This window comes from Triturus cristatus, chromosome 3_1 (assembly GCF_964204655.1).
Source record: "Triturus cristatus chromosome 3_1, aTriCri1.1, whole genome shotgun sequence".
Classification (NCBI taxonomy): domain Eukaryota; kingdom Metazoa; phylum Chordata; class Amphibia; order Caudata; family Salamandridae; genus Triturus; species Triturus cristatus.
The window spans coordinates 261,517,402-261,542,392 of NC_140583.1; the positions used below are offsets into that span (position 1 = coordinate 261,517,402).

Sequence of the window (24,991 nt, forward strand, 5' to 3'; positions counted from 1 at the left end):
AATCATCCCAGGGGTCTGGGGATCCTGTAGGAGTGGGGTCTTGTGGCACATCTGCTGGGTCGTAGTATGGGTCCCCCTGATCATCATGGTCAGGAGACGGGGTCGGAGAGCGATGAGGCAGGGGTGGAGAAGGTGGAGGGGGCGGAGGTGGAGAGGGTGGAGGAGGTGGAGGAGGTGGGGAAGGCACTCTGAAAGGGGAGGTAGCACAGTCCTTCCTCTTTGGAGGTGGAGGTGGAGCTGGTTTGTCCAAATGTCTCTTTTTAGAAGACAGTGCCAAATGTCCAGTTTTTGGATCCTTGGTAAGTGTCTTTTGCAAAGGATCCGGTGTAAAAAGTTCTTGCGACACTGGTTGTTCGGTCGGCGCCAACGTTTTCGGGGCCGGTGGCTTTTTAGGCTTGTCTGTGCCGTGCTTCTTTGGAACCTCCGATTTTTTGTTCGGTGCCGAGACAGGCTTCGGCGCGGGAGTGTCGGTGCCGAGGGCCTTATGATGTTTTGTCGGCACCGAGAGGCTGGGTTTGGACACCGAGGGCTTTGGTGCGGGACTCTGTGTCGAGGTAGAGGCCGATCTCTTCTTCGGTGCCGAAGGGTGTTTTTTGGCACCGCTGGCAGGCTGGCTCGAGCCTGTGCCGCCGGAAGGCTTACTTGGCTTCTTCACCGGGCCCGAAGGTGGGGTGTTCTTAGCAGTGTCTTTGGTCTTGCCTAGGCCCGGAGGCGATGGCGTGACCGAAGCCTTTTTGGGTGTCGGCGCGGGTGTGGGAGGGGGTATTTTACTCACGACTCTCTGCGCCGGGGTGATGGCCTCCACATCCGAGTCGTCGGCTTCGGAAGAACTGACTAGGTCCTCTTCGGTGTGCTGTTGTCCCGGAGCTTCGACGTCGTCCCTGAAGATGTCGAATGGAACGGAAGTCGAGGAGTGCACCATTTTCCGTCTGGCCCGTCGGTCTCGAATAGTCTTTTTGGATCTAAAAGACTTGCAGGCAGGACAGTCTCGAGCCTCGTGTTCAGTGGAGAGGCAGAGGTTGCAAACCTCATGAAGATCGGTGTGGGGGAATTTGGACCCACATCGAGGGCACTTCTTGAATGGAGTTCTTTCCATCAGCCGGGACCGGAGCCTGGATAGGCCCGAAGGCCGCCGTCGATGACTGGAATCGAGGGTGTGTCGAAGAAGAAGGTGATTGAGGAGATCAGTATCTAAACAATACCGTGGAGAGCGAGGATTCTGCTTCGATCGTCGAACTGGAATGTTCGGAACCGGAGCGCGAAGTATTACATCCGAGCCCGATGGCGGAAAAAAACAATCTGAGGATGGAGCGGAAGCCCATGCGCAATACGAACCAAGGGAGGAGTCACCGACCTCGTGACTTCCAAAGACTTTCCAAGAGGAAAAACAAACTGCAAACATCCGGGCCCAACACCAGATGGCGATCTATGCAAAAGTGTGTAATCTGCAGCTCATATGCCTCGAACATTATGTTTAATTCCTGGTGGGGAATACTCCGCATCAGTTAAGGATACCGTGGGGTCTATACAGCTGGGACTGACTATAGTGAAGTAGGTGGGGCCCGAGATAGCTCCTAGTGAGGTGAAGAGGACCAGGAGGTGTATGATTATTATTGATGATTGTATGATCAATAGCTATCATATGTAATTGTATTGGGGAGGGGATATTTATATGGTAGCCCTAATGAGGGTGGTTGTTATAAGTTATTTTCACCCAAATACATTGACAGAAATTGAAGGCGCGATCTTCAGTGCATGCTACTAATTAATTTCATAGACACCCAGAGACATAAAAAGTAGAGGTGTATTTACTCAAAGACAAATTTTGTTGTCTTAAAAAACTCTCCCTTGTTTAAATGTATATTTGTTGTTTATGTACATTTGTTTTATGTATATGGAATTTTAAAATGCAAATTCTTTTTATGTGACAGGACAGGGTTGCATTTTATAAACATGTGTGAGAGTGCATCATACATTGAGGAGAGAGCGATTGTTTGTGAGATTAATATTCACCTAGGGGAATCTTCAGATTTTTGGACTGTGAGAGAGAATGACAGTAAGTGTTACTGTAAGTGACAAAGACAGTGGGTGTTTCCTTACGGATACTCCACCAGCTTGGACACGATCCGATGGCCGAACCATCTCCTTTATGGACTTTGACCTAGGGAACACAGAAATTCTCCCTTTGATTGAGAGTTATTACATTGCACCATAAGGTGAGAGTGACCATCGTCCTCAAATAATAACAATTCTCGTTAATACCCCGCGTCACCAGGAGCTCGCCTATACCCGCGCAGGTTGCCACACGGAGAACTTAAAACGAATGAAATGGCCAGACGACGCGGCACCCTTCTTGATGGAAAAATGCAGAGCATTGCTTATCTAACTACCAGATATTGATTCCTCTGCTATTAGCAGCTGGGATAGCTTTATTAATCAACTACTAGAAGCAGTTCCACTTAAGAGGAGTACTGTGCAGTACGTATTTCGACCTCATATTTCACCAGCAATAAAAAAAATTAAGTTATGCAGAAATCGAGCCCTTCGGCAATCAAGGAAGAGCCCAGATAATAAAATCAAATTTAACAACTACAAGCAAGCTCAAGCAGCTTTTAAGTCTGCCGTAAGCAGGGAAAAACAAGAGGCCTCGGATCAATTTTGGCTGAAGCTCCTCTACGAAAGTAAGAAATTAAATTCAAAGCAATTCTGGTCTCTGGTAAATAGGGGATAGCAAAGCGGAAGTGGTTATGGCAGCGCAAATATCAGTGCTGATGAATGGACCCACTTTTTATCATCTCATTTCAAGATTAACAACAACAAATTAAATTGCCCCAAACTCCTAAGCATAAACAACGCAAAGATATTATCGTCGGAGGCTATGAATTCAATACGGCCAGGCCTCAGCTTTTCATCTATTAGTACATTTGAAGAACCCGTCAATGTGGCTTGTGGGAATAACATCAATTAATTTCCAGAGACAACAGCGACACCAGAAGAATTAAAATATAAGATTCTTCGCTCAATAAAGAAAGCTAGGGCCGATGGTGCACCCGGGCCAAACTGTCTTCCCCAGGCTATGTTTAAATCGGAAGCCGAATTCTGGTCAGTCCATCTGACCCCCCTGTTTTTTTATTGTAGGTTAAACAACGTAGTTCCTGAGTCCTGGAGAGGTGCCATCATTCATCCCATTTATAAGAGCGGGAAGAGAAACGAACCTGGTAATTATCGAATGATAGCACTCTTAGATGTTGAGTCTAAATACTATGCCAGCATTTTATTGGAAGATCTGCTGACCTAGGCCAACAAAACAAAGTGCCTCCCATTCAATCAGACGGGTTTTGTGGCTAATTCTGGTACAACAACCAATCTACTAACTCTATTCGTTTTGATAGAGAAAGCAACAGTTCAACAAACTCAATTGCACTGTTGCTTTGTAGATTTTAAAGCGGCCTTCGACCGAGTGCCCCGGGGCATACTGTGTCAAAAATTAAAGGCCTGGGGCGTACCCCGGTCTTTGCTATTTGCAATAGTTCAACTCCATTCTGAAACATGGATAAGAATCAAGCTGGGTGAAGGCTCTCATGTTTCTAGGAAGATCGAGACCAGAAGCGAAGTACAACAAGGCTGCGTGCTGGCTCCACTCCTTTTTAACTTGTTCATATCGGATCTCTCTGCAATTCTTGACAGTGTTAACTGCCATCCCCCCTCCCAATTAGACGGAGTACGTATCAGTAACCTCTTATACGCCGATGACCTGGTGCTGCTTAGCGATAGGAAACTGGGCCTACAGAGGCTCCTTGATGAACTGCTCCCTTATACTACAAGCAACCTCTTAGAGTTGAATCTATCAAAAACTAAAACAATTACCTTTGGGAAGCTAAAGAAGATGAGTGGAGGGTGGCACTTTAATAACGTAAAAATCGATTTAACACCTCATTACAAATATTTGGGAATATTTCTTGACACCAGAAGCTCATTTGTCAAGCAGAAAGAAGTACTGAGGACCAACGCCCTGGCATTAGAGGTCGCTGCTACAAAACTGTCTTAAAAGCTACTTGGTCCTAGTTTAATCCCAATGTTGAAAATGATGAAGGCGAAGATAACCAACTCATTGACGTATGGCCACGAGATCATGAAGGGTAACGCACATACTCTTTTAAACAAAATAATAATCAACATTTTTAAACATGCGTTGCATCTGCCAAAGTCAACACCGCCAGCACAGGTTCACCTCGAATTCGGTCCATTTGACCATCACGGCGTAGAGGCTGGAGCATTCATAAAGTTTTGCAATAGACTGTCACACCCGGGAGGGTTCCTTGGAGGCCAGACTCTGGCAAGAAATTCAGAAAAGTCATGCCAGTCATAAATATCAGCTTCACCTGGATCATAGTTTACAACTACTTGGTGTCAAGGAATTCTGGGGAAAAAACCCCTCCCAGCTGGCATTAAAAGCAGTTGTTTAGAAGAGCGTCAGGTTGTGGTCCTTTCATTTGGACAGGGCAATATTGTCAAAAAGGAAACTCGCCTGGGCAGTGATCACTGATTTTAAACCAGGAGTCGGACCCCCTTATTTATCAAGCACGTTCGCACTTTATCTGAAACGAAAGGTCCTGGCCCTAAGGATGGATGAATAGCCTTTTTTAAAGAACCTCCCAGAATGGCGCCGCCCAGATAATCATACTCAAAGTAGGTTGTGCGGCTACCATACTGAAGGAATGGAACATATAGTTTGTCTATGCCCCGCAATGCTTACTGTTAGACGTTTTTTACTGCGAGAAGAATGGCTCGGAATTCGATCATGCCGCAAAGCCATAATAGCAGCCTTAAGCCCAGACAACACGAAGTTGAATATTGGGTTAACAAAATGTGTCATTAAGGTGTTAAAACTGTTGGAAGTCATCGGTGCTGCTAACTACTCCCCACTATAGCAGCGCGGTATCCCATCTTTTTGACCACCAATAAACTGTTCACCAGAACTTGGCCTTCGAGTTGAACATTAACTGGCGAGAAGCTCTGCAGAGTTTTAAGTAAAATGTAAATTGTAACTTCTGTAATTTTATTTAATGTTTCTTCTAAGAATATGCTGCAAGTGTTTTTATATTGTAAGGGTTTTAATTAACCAACAATAAAGTTCTTATTACAGTGGGTGTACTGTGAGGGAGAATGGCAGTTTTACTGTGTGTAAGACTGAGTGAGTCAGAATGAGTGAAACAGAGTAAGAATCAATGAGACAGATTCTGTCAGTGAGTCTTAATGAGTGGGACTGAGTAGGAATGAGTGATAATAATTGAGACTAGGTGAGTCAGTGAGGCTGAATGAAGATTGATTGACCGAGAATGAGTGAAAATGAGTGAGACTAAGTGAGACTGACTGAAAATGAATGAGACTGAGTGAGTCACAGTCTGAGTGATCCAGAGAATGAGTAAGACTGAGTGAGTCGGAATGAGTGGAAACGAGTGAGACTAGGGGAGTCAGAGTGAGATTAAGTGAGAATGAACGAGATTGAGTGAGACTGAGTTACGCTAACTTTGAATGAGTAAGGCTAAGTGAGAGAGTCAGAGTGAGAATTACTCTCGCAGGCCAGGGAACACCAATGGCATCAATTGGTGGTGTTTACCTGCGGATCAGGATGCACTGAGTGCCTCAACCTATGGATTTGTAGCGTTCACTTCGCACAGATGTAGCGCTTGTCTATTCTGATCATTATGCAGTGTTTTACCACAGGGCGAGTAGAATGGGTGTCTGTAGGATAGGTTTGTGGTGCTCTCCTGCAGGATGAAGCAGAGTGGTTGCCTTCTGTGATCGATTTGTGATTTACCCGCCAGTCCAGGTGGAGAGGTTGCCTTCTCTGAGTAATTTGTATATTGACCAGCTTGAAGAGAATATCTCCTGTAGGTCCAGATGTAGAGGCTATCTCCTCTGATCAGTTGTGAATTGTGGCAGCTCACTAGGGCTCAGTGATTGTCTACTCTGATCAGTTTCCCGTCGCGGAATTCACCTGCGGCCCTGAATGCACCATTCTTGCTAACCCTGCTGTACTGCTCCCCAATATTGACTGCTCCAATGGAACAAGCGTGGACTGATCCATTGCAGCTGTCAGTCTACTGTAGTTATAATCCTGTTATTGCTGCTCTTGTGGCTGGCGCATAGGTAGCACGCTATTGCTATGTAGAGTGATTGCACACAGTCAAAAACATAAAACTGAAAATAAAGAGAGTTATTTCCTCTGATGAATATGTGTGTTCTCCTGCAGCGCCGCGTGCAGCCCCCGCACCCCCTCCAATCAATATGCAATATTCTCTTGCAGCTAATGGTGAGTTGTTTGTCTCCTCTGAGCCGTTCACGTTGATTGACAAAGAGGATAGTACAGATCAATGAAAATTATGTGAAAACGGGGGATTACAAAATCTACCTTTTAGTGCCACCTGTGTATTTGTTTTTTATATCTCCTGTGCCTCCTTAGTGCAAATATCAGACACACACACATGATCAGAAACACATCATAGTACAAACTTCATCGCACACCTCTATAAATGATGTTGAGGGGGCACACGAGGGGGTTACGTATAAACTGGCCGGCCAGCAGATATTGTGAAACGTCTGTGACCTCATAGGTTTGTGCACCCAGATTTAAAGACCCCCAGTACTGTGCACAGCCCTGAAAAAGCCTGCCGTCTGGTCCCAGCACACACACCTCCTGTGTCTCAGCATGGCAGTAACCAGAGAGTGCCAAAGTAAGGCAGCGTCCCCTCGCTGCCCACTGTGCCACTACATGTTAAATATTGCATGGGCTGGTGCAGGGAGGGGAGTTCACCTTTGATGTGATGAGGCCCAGCCAAGCGGCGAGAGAACACGTCCTACTGGGCACTACTGTGGCAGGGATGGGCGTTAAAGCCCAGATATGTTCATGGCAGCAGGCAGAGAACTCAAGGTGGAATTCCATGGTTCACGTCTTTGCAGTTTTTTATAGGGCAAACTCCACCCGAAGGTACTGGAGAGCTTCACATAAGCACCAGTTACATTACACAAGGACACAGTCACTTTTGTTAGGCTCGGGGAGATCAAGGGATTTGCCAAGAATCACAGGATGTTGAGCCAACGCCAGAGTCGAACCACGTTCCCCAGTTTCAAAGTCGTCAGCTCTGGTCGTTATGCCACATCCTACAAACTGCCAGCACAGCACTTTGGTGTTTGTGCAGAGGCCATGGGAATGATGTGCCTATGTACACAGAGGCCCCAGGCTACACATAAGTGGCCTGGGAAGAGAAGAATGTGGCTGCCTGTCATCCCGAGCCACTCTTTCTGCCTGCCTGTGTGTGTCTGCCACGTTCAGCTGCCCTAGAAATAGAACAAGCATTGGCATAGCCAATAGATTTTGCCTTTGGGACCTTATAAGTGTTTAGCCAGAGATATTGGCTTTGCCAATGTCTTTAAGCTACGTTGTACAACATTGTGCACATTATGTACAACTGTACGAACCTTTTAAAAAACAGAAATAGCATAAAAAATGTCTTCTAGTTTTTTCGACCTTGCAGTGCTGGCAACTTCTTCCTGCCTGTTCCAATGCTTGTTTGTTATAGCTTTTTTGTGGGGGCGGGGGACTGGGGAGGGTACATAAACAGGAGGGTGGAGGTTGGGAAATAGTACCTGAATTACAAAACGAGCAGCGGACGGACATTAGGGGAGAATCAACAGATGCCCGATTCCGAAGGCAGACTGAGGTGGTGCAGTGGTGATGTTCAGGTGATGCTGATTGATACTGAGGTGGTGCTGAGTGATGCTGAGTTGGTGCTCTGCTGATGTGATGTTGCGCTGGTGCTGAGGTGGTGCTGTGCTGATGCTGAATTAATGCTGAGATGGGGCTGCACTGGTGCTGAGGTGGAGTGCTCTGGTGCTGAGTTGGGGCTGCGCTGGTGATGGTGCACTGATGCGCAGGAGGAGCTGCGCTGATGGTGCTCTGCTGATGCTGAGGTGTTGCTGTGGTGGTGCTTAAGCTGTGCTGAGTGATACTGAGGTGGTGCTGAGTGATGCTGAGGTACTGATGAGTGATGCTGGGGTGGTGCTGAGTCATGCTGAGGTGGGGCAAAGTTATGCTGAGGTGGTGGTGATACGCTGGTGCTCAGGTGGTGCTGAGCTGGTGCCAAGGTAGTACAGAATGATGATGAGTTTGTGCTGTGCTGAGGTGGCCCTGTGCTGATGCTGAAGTGGTGCTGCATGGGTGCTGAATTTCTAATGAGGTGGGGTTGCGCTGGTGCTGAGGTTGATCTGTGCTGGTGCTACGGTGGGCCTGTACTGGTGGTGGTGTGCTGATGCTGAGGTGGTGCTGTGCTGGGGCTGAGTTGGTACTGTGCTGGTGCTGAGTTGGCGCTGCACTGGTGGTAGTGCACTGATGAGTAGGTGGTGCTGCGCTAATGCTGAGATGGTTCTGCTCGGATGCTGCAGTGGGGCAGAGGTGGTGCTGCGATGGTGCTGAGGTGGTGTTGAGTGATACTAAGGTGATGCTGAGGTGGTGGTGTGCTTGTGCAGAGGTGGTGGTCAGGTGGTGCTGAGTCATAGATACTGAGGTGGTGCTGTGCTCATGCTGAGATGATGCTGTGCTCATGCTGCAGTGGGGCAGAGGTGGTGCTGTGATGGTGCTGAGGTGGTGTTGAGTGATACTGAGGTGATGCTGAGGTGGTGGTGTGCTTGTGTGGAGGTGGTGGTCAGGTGGTGCTGAGTGATAGATACTGAGGTGGTGCTGAGTGATGCTGTAGTGGTGTTGAGTGATGCTGAGGTGGTGCTCAGGCGATGCTGTGCTAGTGCTCAGGTGGTGCTGGGTGATGCTGATTTGGTACTGAGGTAATGTTGCCCTGGTGCTGAGATGGTGCTGTGGTAATGCTGAAGTGGTGCTAAATTGGTGATGAGTTGCTGTTGAAGTGGTGCTGCGCTGGTGCTGAGGTGGCGCTGGTCTGATGCTATGGTTGGGTTGCGCTGGTGCTGAGTTGGTGATGCACTGGTGGTGGTTCACTGATGCCGAGGTGGTGCTGTGCTGAGATGGTGCTGTGCTGATATGGAGGTGATGCTGTGCTAGTACTGAGGTGGTGCTGCGCTGGTACTGATGTGGTGCTGAAGTTGTGGTGTGCTTGTGTGGATGTGGTGTTCAGGTGGTGCTGAGTGATACTGAGGTGGTGCTGAGTGATATGAATGTGGTGCTGTGCTGAGGTGATGCTGCACTGGTGCTGAGGTGGTGCTGTGCTAATGCTGAATTGGTGCTGCATCGGTGCTGAGTTGCTGCTGAGGTGGTACTGCTCTAGTACTGAGGTGATGCTGTGCTTATGCTGTGGTGGGGCTGAACAGGTGTTGGTGCACTGATGCTGAGGTGGGACTGCGATGGTGATGCTACACTGATGCTGAGGTTGTACTGCATTGGTGGTGAAGTGGTGCTGCACTGATGCTGGAGTGGTGCGCTGGTGCTGAGGTGGTGCACTGCTGGTGCTGAAGGGATGCTTAAGTGGTGTTCTGGTGCTGAAGTGGTGCTCCGCTGGTGCTGAGGTGGTGCTGCACTGTGGCTAAGGTGGTGCTGAACTGTGCTGAGTAATGCTGAGGTGGTGCTGTGCTGGTGTTCTGGTGGTGCTCAGGTGCTGCTGAGTGATGCTCAGATGGTGCTGCTGAAGTCGTGCTGAGTGACGCTGAATGGTGCTGAAGTGGTCCTGCAGTGATACTGAGGTGGTGCTGTGGTGGTGCTGAGGTAGTGTTGCACTGTCTATTTGCAGGATATATTGTTAAGTACCTCACATTACGTGCCACGTCTGAAGAGCACATGGCGCCATCCCGTGATATTGGTTTTATTTCACCAATGAATGAAACCTAGATTAAAGCATCAAAAGTTGAAAGCACATAACTTAAAGCTGCTTCCATTTTCATAAAATGGAGCAATTACAGCATGTTTAGCTCTTTAATCATGTCCAACGGCCGTCTTCTTAAACTACACTTCTATTAAGTATATTGTATAAGGTTTGGACATTTGAGCTGATGAAATAAACAATGTTATAGAGTGAAAAATAACAAAGCCTCCAGCTGAAAAAGCCCTTGTGAAACCAAATACTGTGGAAAACAAAATAAGGACATGATTTGCAGCCCTCGGCTGAGCGCATTTGGAAAGACAGACCAAGTCTAGGAGAAAGATAAAGTAATGCACCGAAACTAACTTATACGGATGATAGTGCAGCGATCCTCATAACAGGGCCAGTCTCCAGGGCGTGACCAAAACAGCAAAAGGAAGGACAAATGTAAACTATTCACCAACAAAAGCACAGGAATTTCGAAAGGCACATGAAGGAACGAATCAAAACAGATGGGAGTGCTGAAAGCCCATACCGTAGATACAGCATGTCTCAAGAGACAGAGCACGTACTGCGTAGGCAGGACCTAAAAATCCCGTTACCTCAATCCAAATACTCTATGTTCCAGTGACATAATGCAAACGTTGCCTCCTCCCACCCCCGCAGGACGTGGTGAGGAACCCCTCGGTCTCCCATCTCAGAGATATTCATAGATCCTGGGGTGCAGGGGGTGAAGGGTGGGGCGCCTTCGCGTCACAAGGACAAGTAGAGGCCTGTGTTCCCTCTCTGCTATGTTTACTTTTTATGTTAAATTGGAAATGGTAACCTATAACTTATGTTCAGCGCAAGGTCAGCATTCGGGTGTAGTCTGTGCTATAAGAAACTGCTTACATAAATAAATCTCGCAGTCATATCTGAATAGCGCCATATCAATCACTGCGACTGCTAGTCCCATGACATCAGCAAGAGCATGCAAAACATTTATCAGGGTTTACGTGTTCAGATACCATTTTGGAGCACACATGGTGACAGTTTTTGATGCTTGTAAATACTTTAAGGCTTCATTTGCAGTTTGCGAGACATGGTACTCGGTCCACATGTGGCAAATATATTTTTTCTGTCACATTAAAACTGGTTTATGGTCAATGACAATTGTAATACAGCAGACGGCACATCCTCCATGTCTGTGACGGAGGCCCTATCCGAAAAAGGCCCTTAAAGTTTTAGGCTGCAAATAAAGATGATTTGACATATATGTTTATGCTATATATTAGGGGACACACTGTAAAACTGTCCTAACCCCCTCATTGATAGTAGACGTTCTTTGGCCAATGGAAAGTGGAAATCTTGAAGCTTCTCCAAAGGTCTCTGGAGAGTCACTAGTTCGGGGAGAAGGGTGACCACACATCAAGTATACCTGATTCCCTCTGGGAGCGTGCAGATATAAGAAGAAGACATGGGGGCGTGTTGGGGCGACTTCCCCGTTGGAATGAGCGAGTTAGGACCTGGATTCTTTCAGGGCAGGGTTATCCTCGTGGAATACAGGTATATTCCTCACTCACGAAGGTGCTGCAGGGCTAAATCGACAAAAAAACCCTGAAAGCAGACCCGAGGAAGTGACTAACAATGTGATGCATGATTTGCTCTGGGAGAGCATTATGCCATCAGATACTGTCCCAGACCTTCAAGCATTTAAGTATTTCTGTTCAGACCTGCTTATAAAACCGATGGTTTGCAAACATAGCTGGAAAATAGTGCAGTGAAGCGGCTCATTTGGCTCCATTAAAAAAAAAAAGTATTGTTCAGAGATGGCCACACACCCAGAACCCTCCAGGGGAGGGCTACACTTACTTATTGCTTTCGCTTGATACTGTATGGGCTGCCTGTTGCTCAGAGTGTGGCTACCTTTATTTTGAGGGTAGTTAAGCGTTATCTGAACTTGAGACAACCTGTTCATTCCTCCCTTAAATAAAGTTTCAGACTGCAAGCAGTCCAAGAACAAAAGGTTTTCTTAAATTCAAATTTCCCATCTTCCACCCTGGTGGAGAAAAGCAAGCCTCCAATGGGGATGCAAAAACCCATTATAACATTTCATAAAATGGGAGACTACTGTGCTGATGGCCTCAAGCACTACTCACAGGAAAGCACAATACTCACCTCTTCTTGAGTGAAGTTTGTCAGTCCTGTGTCGTTACTCCGCAGCCACGTGTTGAATAGCTGACCTAGTCGTGGCGGCTCCACCACGCTGTAGAGCAGGGGACTGGAGAGTGGTACCTCTGTATTGGTTGCAGCTCTTAGGACCTGGCTTGTGATTGGCTGACTAAACCCTGAATAGAAACAAAAGAAAGAATGAGAGATGGAAAATTAGAGCAAGCCTCATGCCCCTGACGTCTGTTTTCCTTTAATTAATCTCAAACTCCATCTGAATTGCACCAATGCAAGACCTCTCCACTCCTTCACCGCGATCACTTGGACTGTTTATTGTTGTTCAACCCGATCGCAGGAAAATCACAAGCTGTTTGATATGATCAATGGATACGGTATTTTTGGAAAGTATTATCTTCACATGCATTGCTTGCTGGTATTGTGTGTCAAATATTTGTGGTCATGCCATTTGAATGCTAATAATCAGAATTGAATGCAATTATATATTTTAACATGTGGAGAGTAGGCGTGTAGCTCTGTCATTTGTAGGAGAAGACCCTGTTCCTCCTGTAAAAAACAACTCTCACACTGTGAAGGTGAAGCTCTCACACTGTGCAGGTGAAGCTCTCACACTGTGCAGGTGAAGCTCTCACACTGTGCAGGTGAATGGCTCTTGGTGGCATGACTGAAGAGATCCTCCTACTACCAGAACCTCCTTCCCTCTCTCCTGGGTCCCATCATTGAGAAATAAGCACTCAAGCCATGGACAGAAAACCTCACTCCCAGGAAGATGTCATCCTTGCCTCTTGATCCCACCACTTAAAACACTAATGATTTTATAGTACAAACTTGATCCAAGGTGATCTATAATAGAACTAGACAACGTTGCTCATTTATTTTGCTTTTTAGGCACAGGGAGATTAGCTCATTTTCCAGAATCATGGGATGTTGGGCAGAGGTATGGTTTTGAACCTGGTTCCCCATGTTCCAAACTCAGCAACACAGTAAGCCCCATCTCTTCCCCTCCTCCTCCCTTTTCAGCATGCCATGCAACAGTATTGAGTTGGACGCAGCTGGGGACAAAGCAGCGTACGCAGCTTCAGAGGTGTTAAAACAGGTAACTCAAATGGGCGATCACTCTTGACGAAGTAAGTGCGGGCTGGGGGGCTAAACATCAGCATCTTTTTCTACAAAATAGCCAAGCGAGGAAGGGTCTTGTACCATTACGTGATCCCTAACAGCGTGTGACTACAGGGCTCTCCCACTTGAAGCCTCCATGTTGTGATGAAATACTGAGCAACAAGTATGTGATTTAGATTCTTAAAAAATGCATGATAGTTGTGTCATTGTCTACACACCACTTTGAGTGTATTATCACTTTTAAGCCAATCGCTATGAGCCTTATTACCTTACGCTATGCATGTTTTTCGTACATCACACTGCCATCAGCATTGCAGCGCATGCAAATCCATAATGTGCTGCACATACAACAGGTACAGCAACACTATGCAGGAACTTACCTGCATCCTATATTTATCTGCATGATGTTCAATGCAGAGCACAATTAGCAGTCCACTGTGATTTGTTTCAGGGGCACAGAGGTTCCATCACACTTGGAACTTTATGCATGGCGTTAGAGCACTGGGAGTACTATGCCCATGCTTCCTTGACTGTTTAGACTACCCTATAACAAGTTTTGTCTTTCTCATTTCTTATATTTAATACAGAGATGCAAATAGAGTAAATACAGACAACTGTAAGTTACGATCTGTGATATTTTTACATGCCTTAGCATGCATGCAATACTGGCCCTGCAGAAAGCCATACTGACCCTTTGGGCTTTTAGACATTATGGCTGAAAAATGTTGACCAAAAATGTGGATGTGAGAGTTAATTGCCTTCTCGGATCACATCCACAAGCGCTTTTAAACTTTGTCCAAGATTACTACTATTGAACATACCTCACTGGCGGGTCACCTGGAGGCAATTTTAATTCAGCTTTTCTTCATTTGAGAAGCACCCAAAAAACACACTCCACTGTAATCAGGCGTTGTAGCACACCCTTAATGCACTAGGTATCTCAGGTGGGGTCCCAATATGAAGCATGCCTCCAATTTGGTTGGTGGGTGAGGGGTCTTTTAAGAAAACCTAACAGTGTTTTTTCACACAGACGTGTGAAGGACATCTCAAGCGACAGACAAAGTGTGCTAGCTTGCTCGCTTTTCTTTGTTGAGTACATTTATGAGGGAAGGTGAGCGGGGACTATTCTCACTCTCCATTGCTGTTATCCTTCTCATTACTGACTGGGACATCCCCTGCATATACCACACAACCAATAAAACTCAGGCAGCCTGGCAGTGCCCCGTGCTTCATTGAAAAACGTACACTTCTAAACTAGATTTCAGAACTGCCATTCAAAGCCTTGCCCTCACCACCAGGACGTGCGAATGCCCTGCTCATCGGCATCCCTTATTGACTCTGAAAGAACACAATGGAGAGAGTTGTACATTGCTACTCACATCAGAGGGCATCATAAATATCTATCACCACATTAGTCACAGTCTTACAGTCGATAATTCCAAGAATTGCACAAAACAAAAGTCCATGGGAAGAACCTTTGCAAGTGATGCACACAGAATCTAGTGTAGCATTCTCGATAAATCAAACTCATCATCCCTGTATCTCAGAAAGGAGCTTATGACATATTTATTCAATAAAGACCTCATATACCACAGATAAAAGCCTCCAGGACTCTGTCAATTGTGCAATTAACCCCTTTATTTCCACACTTATTCCTTCCGCACCTGAGGTACACCATTATACATCGTTTTCTGCACCAAACCACTTCACAGCTAACTAGCTAGATTTACACTTTATAAATACATATATATTCACTTAAAAAACCATAGGTTTCACACATGTTATAGTTAGGTGGACATTTCACTCGTAAAAAACCAATGAAATTCCTCCGTTATAGTTAGTTGAGATAACTATAACTCGCGCGCCCGCAATCCTCTGCTCATGACGTCACATATTACATCACTCATGACATGGTCAGTGGCATCACTCCTGACATCACTGATGACATCATCCTTGTGATAGAGTGGCGGTCGCGCGAGTTATAGTTATCTCAACTAACTATAACGGGGGAATTTCATTGTTTTTTTACGAGTGATATATATAATTATCATGGTCCCCTGTAGTCAGACACTAGATCAGACTGTAAAAGGTAAGGCCATTGTAAAACCATGCTTGAACTTGGACTTTGAACACTAGATGGTGGCTACTGTGTGTCTATGTCGACCGTCAGGGAAGTTAACATACGTGATGGAAGGTGATGCCCTCTGCGGATTGTCCGTGGAGGATGTAGATTGGCAGGTGGTGCACGTGACCTTCCCTGCTCCCTACTGTTTGGCTATTGTTGGGAGAGTGTCTGGGGTGCCTCTCTTACTCACCTTTACACCACTTGCATACGTAATGGGTGAGTGTGCTTGAGTTTGGAGAAGCGCTGGTTCTTGGGACCTCTGTTGAGAGGAGCTGTTTCTTTGCTCTGCTGGCAGCCTTTGCTGAGAGTTTTGTGCTGGAAGTGGAAAGCGTTATTTGCGTTCAGGCCTGGAGAGGTCTGACATGGTCTACCTGTATCACTATGCGATTGTGGAGCAACATTCTGAGCAAAATGCAGGATAAGGTAAAGTGGGACACGATATGTTTGTGACACTTAAGGTGCCATAGGCATTCCACTTTGTGTTGAACTTGCCAGTGTTTCCTGACTCACCTGGACACACAACAAGGTCATTTTTGGCTTCCATGGTGATCATCAGACTCTTGGCTGTCACAGTGAAGAAGTGTCCAGGAGAGACATTGTCTCCGTCTGAAACGTCGAAGGCGAAGCCACCATCGGGGGACCCTGTCAGAATGTGAGAAGGAATATTCAGAGTCAGTAGGAATGACTTTTACAGAGTGACATCATTACAAACCGCCATTCAACAAAACTGAGTGCCAGTCACACATTGATGACATCATTCAAATCCAGTGGTCCAAACAACCTAAAGAAAAGGCACATGCTGATACAGCACTAAGAATTCTATAAAAAAAACTGAATAAACAGTCACACCGTCATGACATATTGGGGCCCATGCCCCGCTAGTGCATCATATTGTTGGATGCACTGGCAGCGCAGTGTGGTGCTCCATATTTACAAGGAACCATAAAGCCACCCTGCGTGGCTTTTCGTGGCCTTGTAAATATGGCCCCTTATCACGCATCACTTTGCGTAGAGGGGGCGTGCCATGGGTGTTACTGATGGTGTTTCTATGCAACACCCATGGATTCTGCCGTATTCCCAGATTTATAACATTTCGTAAACCTGGGAATGCGCCAGAATCCTACACCTCCCCTGGCGCAATAAGGAGAAATTCTTATAGTTCTCCTAGTTTTTCCTCTTTCTATGTGGGCTGCATTCTGCAGCACACATAGAAAGAGGAAACCATCTCATGCGATTGTTTTTGTGCAAGAAGGCATACCTGCACAAAAACGCAGACACCCTTGCATCATGGCGCAAGGGTGCCTGTGTTGGCGCATGGCAGCTAATTGTGCACCAGTGCAGGGGAAAGCACAGGCATGCAACATATTGTTGTAAATATGACGCTTCCCTGTGCTTTGAAAGTGACACAGCGCTTCACAGCCAAATGGTGCAGCGCGGCATTACTTTGTTGTAAATAAGGCCCTTTAAGAGCACTGCCTTCAAGGTTGTAATTCGGTAATTAGATTAACAGTCACTCATTGATGACATCATTGGGTAACAGAATCTCGAACGTTTGAGCAGTAAGTCACACATGTATACCATTCAGAAGCTATGCCTCATTACTGTGATAATATTAGAAACCCATACCCCTAAATCTGTTTGGACCGTCATACAATGATGGCCTCCGAGTTCCTCTTCTAAACAATTGCGTGAAGTCCTACTTCAATTACAGCATTCACACCCCAGCCTCTAATTCATTGAGTGAATAGTCCCATGGTGATGTCATCAATGGGCGCCACCCCCAAAACAACAATTCAAAAGGTCACATTATGATAAAAGCAGCACCATGAGCTCATCCTCCAAAATATGTCAATACATGACTGCTCACTTACTTGCTTGGGATGTGGGTTCTCAGAGATGCCATCAGTGTGGGTTTACCCACAGAAACGTAGGTAGTGCCACACTGATGACATCTTCGAGAACCCACACCTCACACAAGTCAGCGAGCAGCCATTTATTAATGACACATTTCAGAGTTTATACCTAAACAACCAAGCAGAGAGTCGCACAGTACTGAAATGACCGAGAGCCTTCATCTCATACCTGAGTGAACAGCTGCACACTCAAAACATGAACCATCTCCCCAGTCAATGTGGCAGTCATGAGCAGATGACATCATAGCTGCTGCCATTCCACGCAACTGAGTGAGGCGACGCACAGTGATGTCACCGATAGCAATCCTCACTGCAAATAGTTGCAGACTAACAACCTTGTGCAAACATGACCCTAATCAATAAACTATCAATCTGAACAACGGTAAGCTGTTTGTAAAGGATTAATAAGCCTAGTGGCTTAGTGGACTAATGCATCCACTGTGGGGCCCCGTGTTTGACCCCGTGGTCACAGGTTCAAATCCGTGCGGTCCACTCAGCCTTTCATCCTTCTGAGGTCGATAAAATGAGTACCATTGAGTTGGATAACAATAAACATCTGTTATTCAGCGCCAAGATACCCTTGGGTGAACATGCGCTTTACAAATACACGTTATGTTATGTTATGTGCCTTCATTAGATATAAGCTGCCTGAAAGTTGCCCCTCGACGCCTCGTTTGCACGTGCCACGCACCTTGGTGCAGATACAGAATCAGGCCTTCGTCCACTTGGGCCTGGGTGAAGGTCAGGGTCTCTTTGTTGTCCGGAGAGGATCTCAGGAGGACCTTGCCACTGGCCGGGGGCTGGATGGTATACATCACTTCTTCAGGAGGCGAGTCCTTGTCGATGCTGCTCAGGAGCTCCGCAGTGACTGCGGCCGTGGCACCTTCCCAGATCTGAAAGAACCACATACGTTATGCATAGAACAAGAGGAAAATCAACGCACAGAAATTCAAGCACAAGAGAAATATTGAGACATCTGGTAAAGTAAAGAGAATGAGGATGAGACAATCATGGTAGAAGAGCACATAGGCTGAATACTGGCTTGAGAAGCAGTCTCTGGCACCAGAATTCATTGGCAGTGCCACGGGAAACCCAGCATCATACCAGTCTGGAGTCGCATCTAGCGCAGTAGTGACTTGACTCATGGCATCTTACGGGCTTCATAGGAGAGCGATGATGTGTCCGTCACTTTGGAAGCAAATTGTAAAGCAAACCAGCTGCCCTTTCTTGGGTCTGGCACCAAGCTTCAAAGTAGGCAGTTTTATGGTGTAAAATGCATTCACTCACACATTCACACACTCCTAAAAAATGACCTAAGTGGATTTCGAAATACTGCACTGCATGGCCACATTCCCAATCTGTACCTTGGGCACCCACCACTATCAGCTTTCTGTGTCCCTAAAATTTGACGAGTTCGGGTCATTTTCAGCAACAAGTGCAGAATTATCCTTATATCACAAATGTTCTACGTGTCTCTTACATTTCCTGCACATCCCGTATCGATGATTGTATTACTATATATAAATAGAGACAAAGGAGCCGATTCACAGAACTAACTTAAGACAAAATCCTAAACTTACTACTTTTGATATTCACAGAAGTTAGGATTTTGTCTTAAGTTTGTCTTAAGACAAACTTAAGACAGACTTAAGACAGACTTAAAACAAACTTAAGACAAAATCCTAAGTTAAGTCTGTCTTAAGCCTGTCTTAAGTTTGTCTTAAGACAAACTTAAGACAAAATCCTAACTTCTGTGAATACCAAAAGTAGTAAGTTTAGGATTTTGTCTTAAGTTAGTACTGTGAATCGGGCCCCAGCTGTTTAAATCAAAGCAACCATACTTAATAGGCAAATAAGCGCCGAGTCTGCTGCACGTAGTTACTGCAACAGAGTTAGGGGGCCTTACGAAATGAGTAGCTGATTCTTTTTCTGTGGATCACAAGAGTGGGCACTCCAAAGCGAGCGAGCAGCCCGAGGAAAAGCACAACCGGTGGCTTTTGAGGTCTGGCTTGTTAGTGTAGACGAGTATTATTCCTCACCTCATGCTATTGGCATTGCGGTGCAGTGTACCACCTCCCAGGGAGTGTGTGCATTGCAATGCACGGGGGACTATTTTACATCTCAAAAGTACACTGCGTCATCAAATATTAGATGTGTTTTCTCACAGATGCATTGTACACAGAAAGCAATTGCTTTTGTTCCTTCTTTTCACTACAGCTGGATTTTAGTGTCTTAGAAACATATTTACAAAACAATGACGCAGCGCAGTGCCGCAAGCAATTTTGCTGTGCCGAGCTGGTTCATTTTCGGAATGCACCATATTTACAACAATACGGCGCATTGCTGTACTCATCCCTGCACTGGCATGGAAAAAACCAGCCTAGCGGCAGCGCGTCCGCCCTTGCACCGTGGTACAAGGGTGTCTGCATTGCAAGGATGGTTGTTGTTGTGCAGGAAGGGACACTTTCCTGCACAAAAGCAATCATCAATGGTGTTTTGCTCCCATGTGTGCTGCAGAATGTAGCACGCATAAAAAGAGGAGAAATATAAGCGAGGAGAAATAAAACTATTTCTCCTTGCCGCACCACTCTTACGTCTCCCCTGGGGAGATGTACATTTTTGGCTCTGCCTCCGATTTACAGTTCCTGTAAATCTGGAGCAGTGCCAAAAAGCAACGGGCGGTGCGTGGGAACGCTCACAGCAACACCCATTGCACACCGCTTTGCTGCAGAAAACGGCGTCAAGGAGGACCATATTTACAAGGCAGCGTTAAGCCACACAAAGAGGTTTGGTGCTGCCTTGTAAATATGGAGCAGGGCACAGCGCCACCAGAGCGTAGCAAAAGGCGACGCTCCGGTGGTGCGATGCCCTTGTAAATATGCCCCATAGTCTGGGATGTCAATGGAGCCCAGATCGTTTTCTTCTGCTTTTGGGAGGAATAAGCAGGTTTGTTTCTGCCTTGACCAGTCCACTGACCTCTGTTTCCGGAAGCCAGTGGTACGCCCAAAGAAGATTTATGAGCGGTCGTCAAGTTCTTTAATTAGATTTGTGCAGAGCGAGTGCAGTTTCTGAGAAGCAACATTATGGCCATATTTAAGCCAGGCCCAGCCCTGGGATTCAGCAAGATCTGGGGGTTTTATAGGTTAGACAAGGAGTCAATACTGGGGAGGAGATCGGGCAGCTCCTCTAAGCTGCACTGGTCTACAGCAGCAAGGGAGTCCTGAAAGGATGGGGAAGAGAGAGGACAGCTGCTGTGTCTCGCTGGCCTGCCGCACCATTGGCTTACAAAGGCCACTGAAGCTGGAAGGCACACCGCTCCTCTCTGGTTGCCTCTGGTTTGCTGTCTCCCTGCGGAGAGCAACCTTTAAAAATAAGACTCAGCTACATACTCATTTAACATCTAACCTTGAGGTGCATGCCTATCGTAGGCTCTTTCAGACTGATCGGTGAGTAGGACATAGCTCTGGTGTGTGTGCTAATGCTCCTGAACTGTTGCATGAGAAGGCCATCTCCTCTCTTGCTGTGCTACTTACCATGTGTGCTGGGCTGCCAGCTTTCTTTTTTGCTATGAACAGCCACACTGATGTAAACAAGGCAGGCAAGCATTCTGCCATTTATCTCGGTTAATGTTATCACCATTTCTGTGTGGGAGTGAAACGCCCCCGGTTCATTATTAGCGGGTGGAAAGCTATCACTGACAGCATGCCTTCCTGCTTCGATACTAAGTCAGAGTGAATAGCATGAGTAGTGTAAACAGAAGTTCCTGATTCTTGCCAGACCAATGGAGGATAGACAGATGAGCCTTAAAAAAATATGGCCAGGATCACACCATGCATCCGTGAGCTGGGAATCCGAGACGACCATCCTTGTATGTTCCTGTGATGAGCTTGTGAATTTAAGTAAGATTAATACAATTGAAGAAACCCAGTTAAGAACCCAATGTTAGACACAAATATGCGCCTTCTATTAAATCGTTATCTCTAAGGGGCAGATTTACAAGCCCCTTACGAGACATTTACACCGCCGTTGCGTCACTTCTGTGACGCAGCGGCGGCGTAAACCATCCGCCATGTTGCGCCTTATTTACAACATGACGCATCTAGGGAGATGCGTCACGTTGTAAAGCCCTGCGCTACATTAAACCTGCATCAGGTTTAATGTATGCATGGTGGGCGTTCCGTCGGAAAAAGCCTCGGAAAAGTGACGCAGTGAAATCTACAAGATTTCACTGAGTCACTTTTCCGACGCTGCTGCGTCAAAACCCTGCGCCTTGCATGACGCAGCATGTTAGGTATGGGCAGCCCCTGAGCATTGCTATAGTTGCGTTGTGCTTGCGACACGACTCCAGCAATGCGCCGCCCTTATGCCATCAGATGCGTCACGCATCTGTTTATCCTTGCGCCACGATGCGCTGCATTGTAAATGCCGCGCATCTGTGGTGGCGCAAGGGTAAACTTGCGTGACACTTCTTTCCTGGCGCATCCCTGCTGATTTGCAGGGATGCGCCAGGAAACATAAATCTGCCCCTTAGTATTTAAGGTTGAAGGGCTCTCTTCCCCCCCTAAATCCTTGGATGTCAGGCTGTCAGCTGTTTGTCTTTTGTCAATGCTTGTTTTTTTTGCTTTGGCGTGGCTTTTGTAAAATGTTATTGTCGTGGAAACGGCATGCCCTTTGACAATATAAATAAACATTAGCTAAAAGCAATAATATATTTTGGTCTGAAAGATCACACATTGCTAGTAGTCCCTGGCTCTAAAGGGATCGACTGAGGATGTGCTCTTGAGAAACAGAATGCTGCCATTCACGGTAAAGTTAGCCAATAGCTGAAGTGCGGTGCACTGTGCACTTTAGAGGTCAACAGATAAATGTGAATGTCACAGTAACAGGCCAACAGATGAAGAAGGCTGGCTGAAAGCTTCTATAAGTATGTATGTATGAATGTATATACATCCACGCTGGTGATGACATATCCGCCAATAGCAGTGAGGTGACCCATATTTCAAGAACGTTAAATATGCCCACCGGTGTGATCAGCATTTGAAAAAGGCATTCAAGCCGCAGCGCGTCATGCTGCTTTTAAATAAAATGAACTCCTGCGCATCCGTAGCGTGCTCTTGTTGTGTGCCTGAATGGGAGCGATCCTGTGCAGCGGCGTCACTATGGGGGTGCGGGGGTGCGGACCGCACCGGGTGACACCCTCAAGTGGGGTGACACCAACAGGGCCCGTCAGGGGCCGGCTTTAGGGCGGTGTGACCGCTGGCTTCCTGGGGCCGCCGTGTTTGAAAGTTTATTAAGCTTTTGAAGCACCTGCTGCAGCGTTTCTTTCCGCCAGCAATTACCAGGCCTCACATAAATGTCAAGATAACTGGTGTGATTAATAATCTTCCTGGAGAGAGATCAGTGTTTTGTAAAGTTGAGGTTTTGACTTAGGTGAAGTTAGTGCAGAGGGTTAATATGCCTGCTGCAAAGAACGTGTACCAAGTAGATTACAGAGTGCAGATCAGCAGGTTACTGCTTTCAAAAGAGACCTCCTTTTGTTACTTGCAATTTATAACTCCTAATATAGAATAGTGAACTATTAACTTTCATCATAGAACTGCATACACACCTCAAAATATACATTATTAGAACATTTATTAATGTTGCAAAAAGGGTTCATTTGGCTAGAAATAGATTCTTATTATTAAAGAAAACTCCCAACTATGCTGTTTCTTTTTCGACTCTGCGTTTGTGCTTCTCCACACCAAGCACTATACTGCCTACCAGTATGGATGACATGTGACTCCTACACTTTCAGTCCTTTGGTTTATGTATCATTTCCTATACACAGATTTACACACCTATGATTGATTGTCTCTGTGTAATGTGTGTGTGATGCAAAGTGCTCGGACACCCTACACTGGTATGAGTGGCGCTATATAACTAATTCAATGCATCTGAGAGAGTGTGGTTATGGTGACTTGGTCACTGTTAAAGGGTGCTAGTGAGAGAATCCGTGGTGGAGGTGGTCATTGGGGGGGCGCCAACAAACATTGTCGCACAGGGCGCCACCAGCGCTAAAGCCGGCCCTGAGGCCCGTGTGCGCAGAGCAACCTAACCTTTTAGGAAGAGGACGTGCCTGTGCGCAGTGCACACTGTCTCCTCTCCTTTCTTTTATTTGCTTCCCTGTGAAATGGATCCAAAAAAGAAAATCACTTTTGCTGGAAATCAATGTCGTATTTTTCTGACATTTAATTCCAAAATGCAGCATCAGGAATAAAAGTTTAAAAATATGAAAAATAAATAACTAAATAAAGTAAGACAGAGTGGTAGCAAACTGTCCAGATTGATTTTTATTCACACCCAAACACATTAGCGCCACTTTTACAGAGTTTGCCAGTGAAGCGCTATTTTTGTTGTCTTGGCTTTGTTTTCCCTGGGCTTGGAGCTAGTGCACCAATCCTGGAGGTACTGCAATGTGAGGATTGAAAAACAAAATTTGTACTGCTGCTCTGTATCTAGGGATGTTGTCTTTTTTACCATACTGCTTACGTTTTGTAAGGATATAAGCAATGGCCATTGAAATGGGTCCATTCAGGGCCCTGTTGTCATGTCCTTAACTTTTCAGGCAAAAGCACTCACTGATTTCTGAACAGTGAGTGTAAAAGCGTTAAGGTAACCATGTTGTTCCTGCTTACATTTCACATGGTTTGCAAAATGTTGCATTCCCTATGATTGTTTGCTTTTTCCAGGATGCTGTCACTTTTTTTTGTAGGCCACATATTGCTCTTGCCCAGTGCGTAATTTAAATTGAGCCGCATCCAGGTGTTTATAGCTGGCAACAATTGGGTTGTAGTTGAAGGCAGTCTGAGTTTTTCTCAGTGGGGCAGTATGGTGTTCAGTGGGGGAGAGGATGTGGCACTATGGCCAGAGCTGCTGAATTTGGAACTGGGGAACGAGGTTCAGCCTTAATAACCAGTTCGCCAGACCACTCTCCTGAGAGAGCACTATCTCATGCTAGACCTTAGAAGGCTTCGCAAGACATTAAAAGCCCCGGTGTCGTAGCACCAGCAGGTGGACCCTACCATGACAAGTGTAGGTTAACCTTCAAGGCTTGTCCACCACTATTCATACTAAAGTTCACCTCCAGTCTTGCGGGCAGGCCTATGAAGCAGTACACCCTAGAACAGTGACCCTGTCACCGAGATCACAGGACCCTTGAGAAGGGCCAGCTCTAGGGCGGTGCAACCGGTGTGACCGCAACAGGTGCTCACTTTCGGTGGAGGCATCATTTTTGCAAGTATATTATGGATTTAAAAGCACTTGCTGCCTCCTTCCTGGCCTCCAGTAATTTTCGGTAACAATAAAAATGTCATGATGACTCTGGTGATTAATGTTCTTCCTAGAGAGAGATCGGAATTTTGTCTAATGGAAGATTTGACTCATGGAAAGCTAGCTCAGAGGGTTAATGTACCTGCTGCAAAGAACATGTACCATGCAGATCACAAAGTGCACATAATGTAAATAGGCCAGTGGGCTACTGCTTTTGACAGAGAGATCCTTTTGTTACTTGCAGTTTATAAGTTAAAATTCTAACATAGAACAGTGAGCTATTAACTGTCATCTACTCCGCAGCAACACAAGTCAAATTTTTTATTAACTTTTGATACGTTTGAGCTACAAACATTTTATTCGTTTAAATGGTCAGATCATGCTGCAGATCTTGCATTATGAGGCAAATATGGCAGAGCCATTATTATTTAGAAAACATTTACAAACTAGGATTTTTAGCCATTCATGTTTGAACCGCTGTTTTGGTAAAGGGAGAAGTGCTGATGACAGAAACTCCATGGCTCGGAGACAAA

General features: G+C 46.0%; 1 protein-coding gene across 1 annotated transcript in view; it reads right to left on the minus strand.

Annotated features, from left to right (window-relative positions):
- The window catches only part of CSPG4 (chondroitin sulfate proteoglycan 4), a 404,024-nt gene that overhangs the window by 42,570 nt on the left and 336,463 nt on the right, over positions 1-24,991 (minus strand). The window contains exons 6-8 of the mRNA XM_085643854.1: positions 17,839-18,040; positions 15,745-15,876; positions 11,982-12,151 (exon numbers count right to left, since the gene is read on the minus strand). Coding sequence (XP_085499980.1) covers positions 11,982-12,151; positions 15,745-15,876; positions 17,839-18,040 — 504 coding nt within the window. The remainder of the gene's footprint in view (positions 1-11,981; positions 12,152-15,744; positions 15,877-17,838; positions 18,041-24,991) is intronic.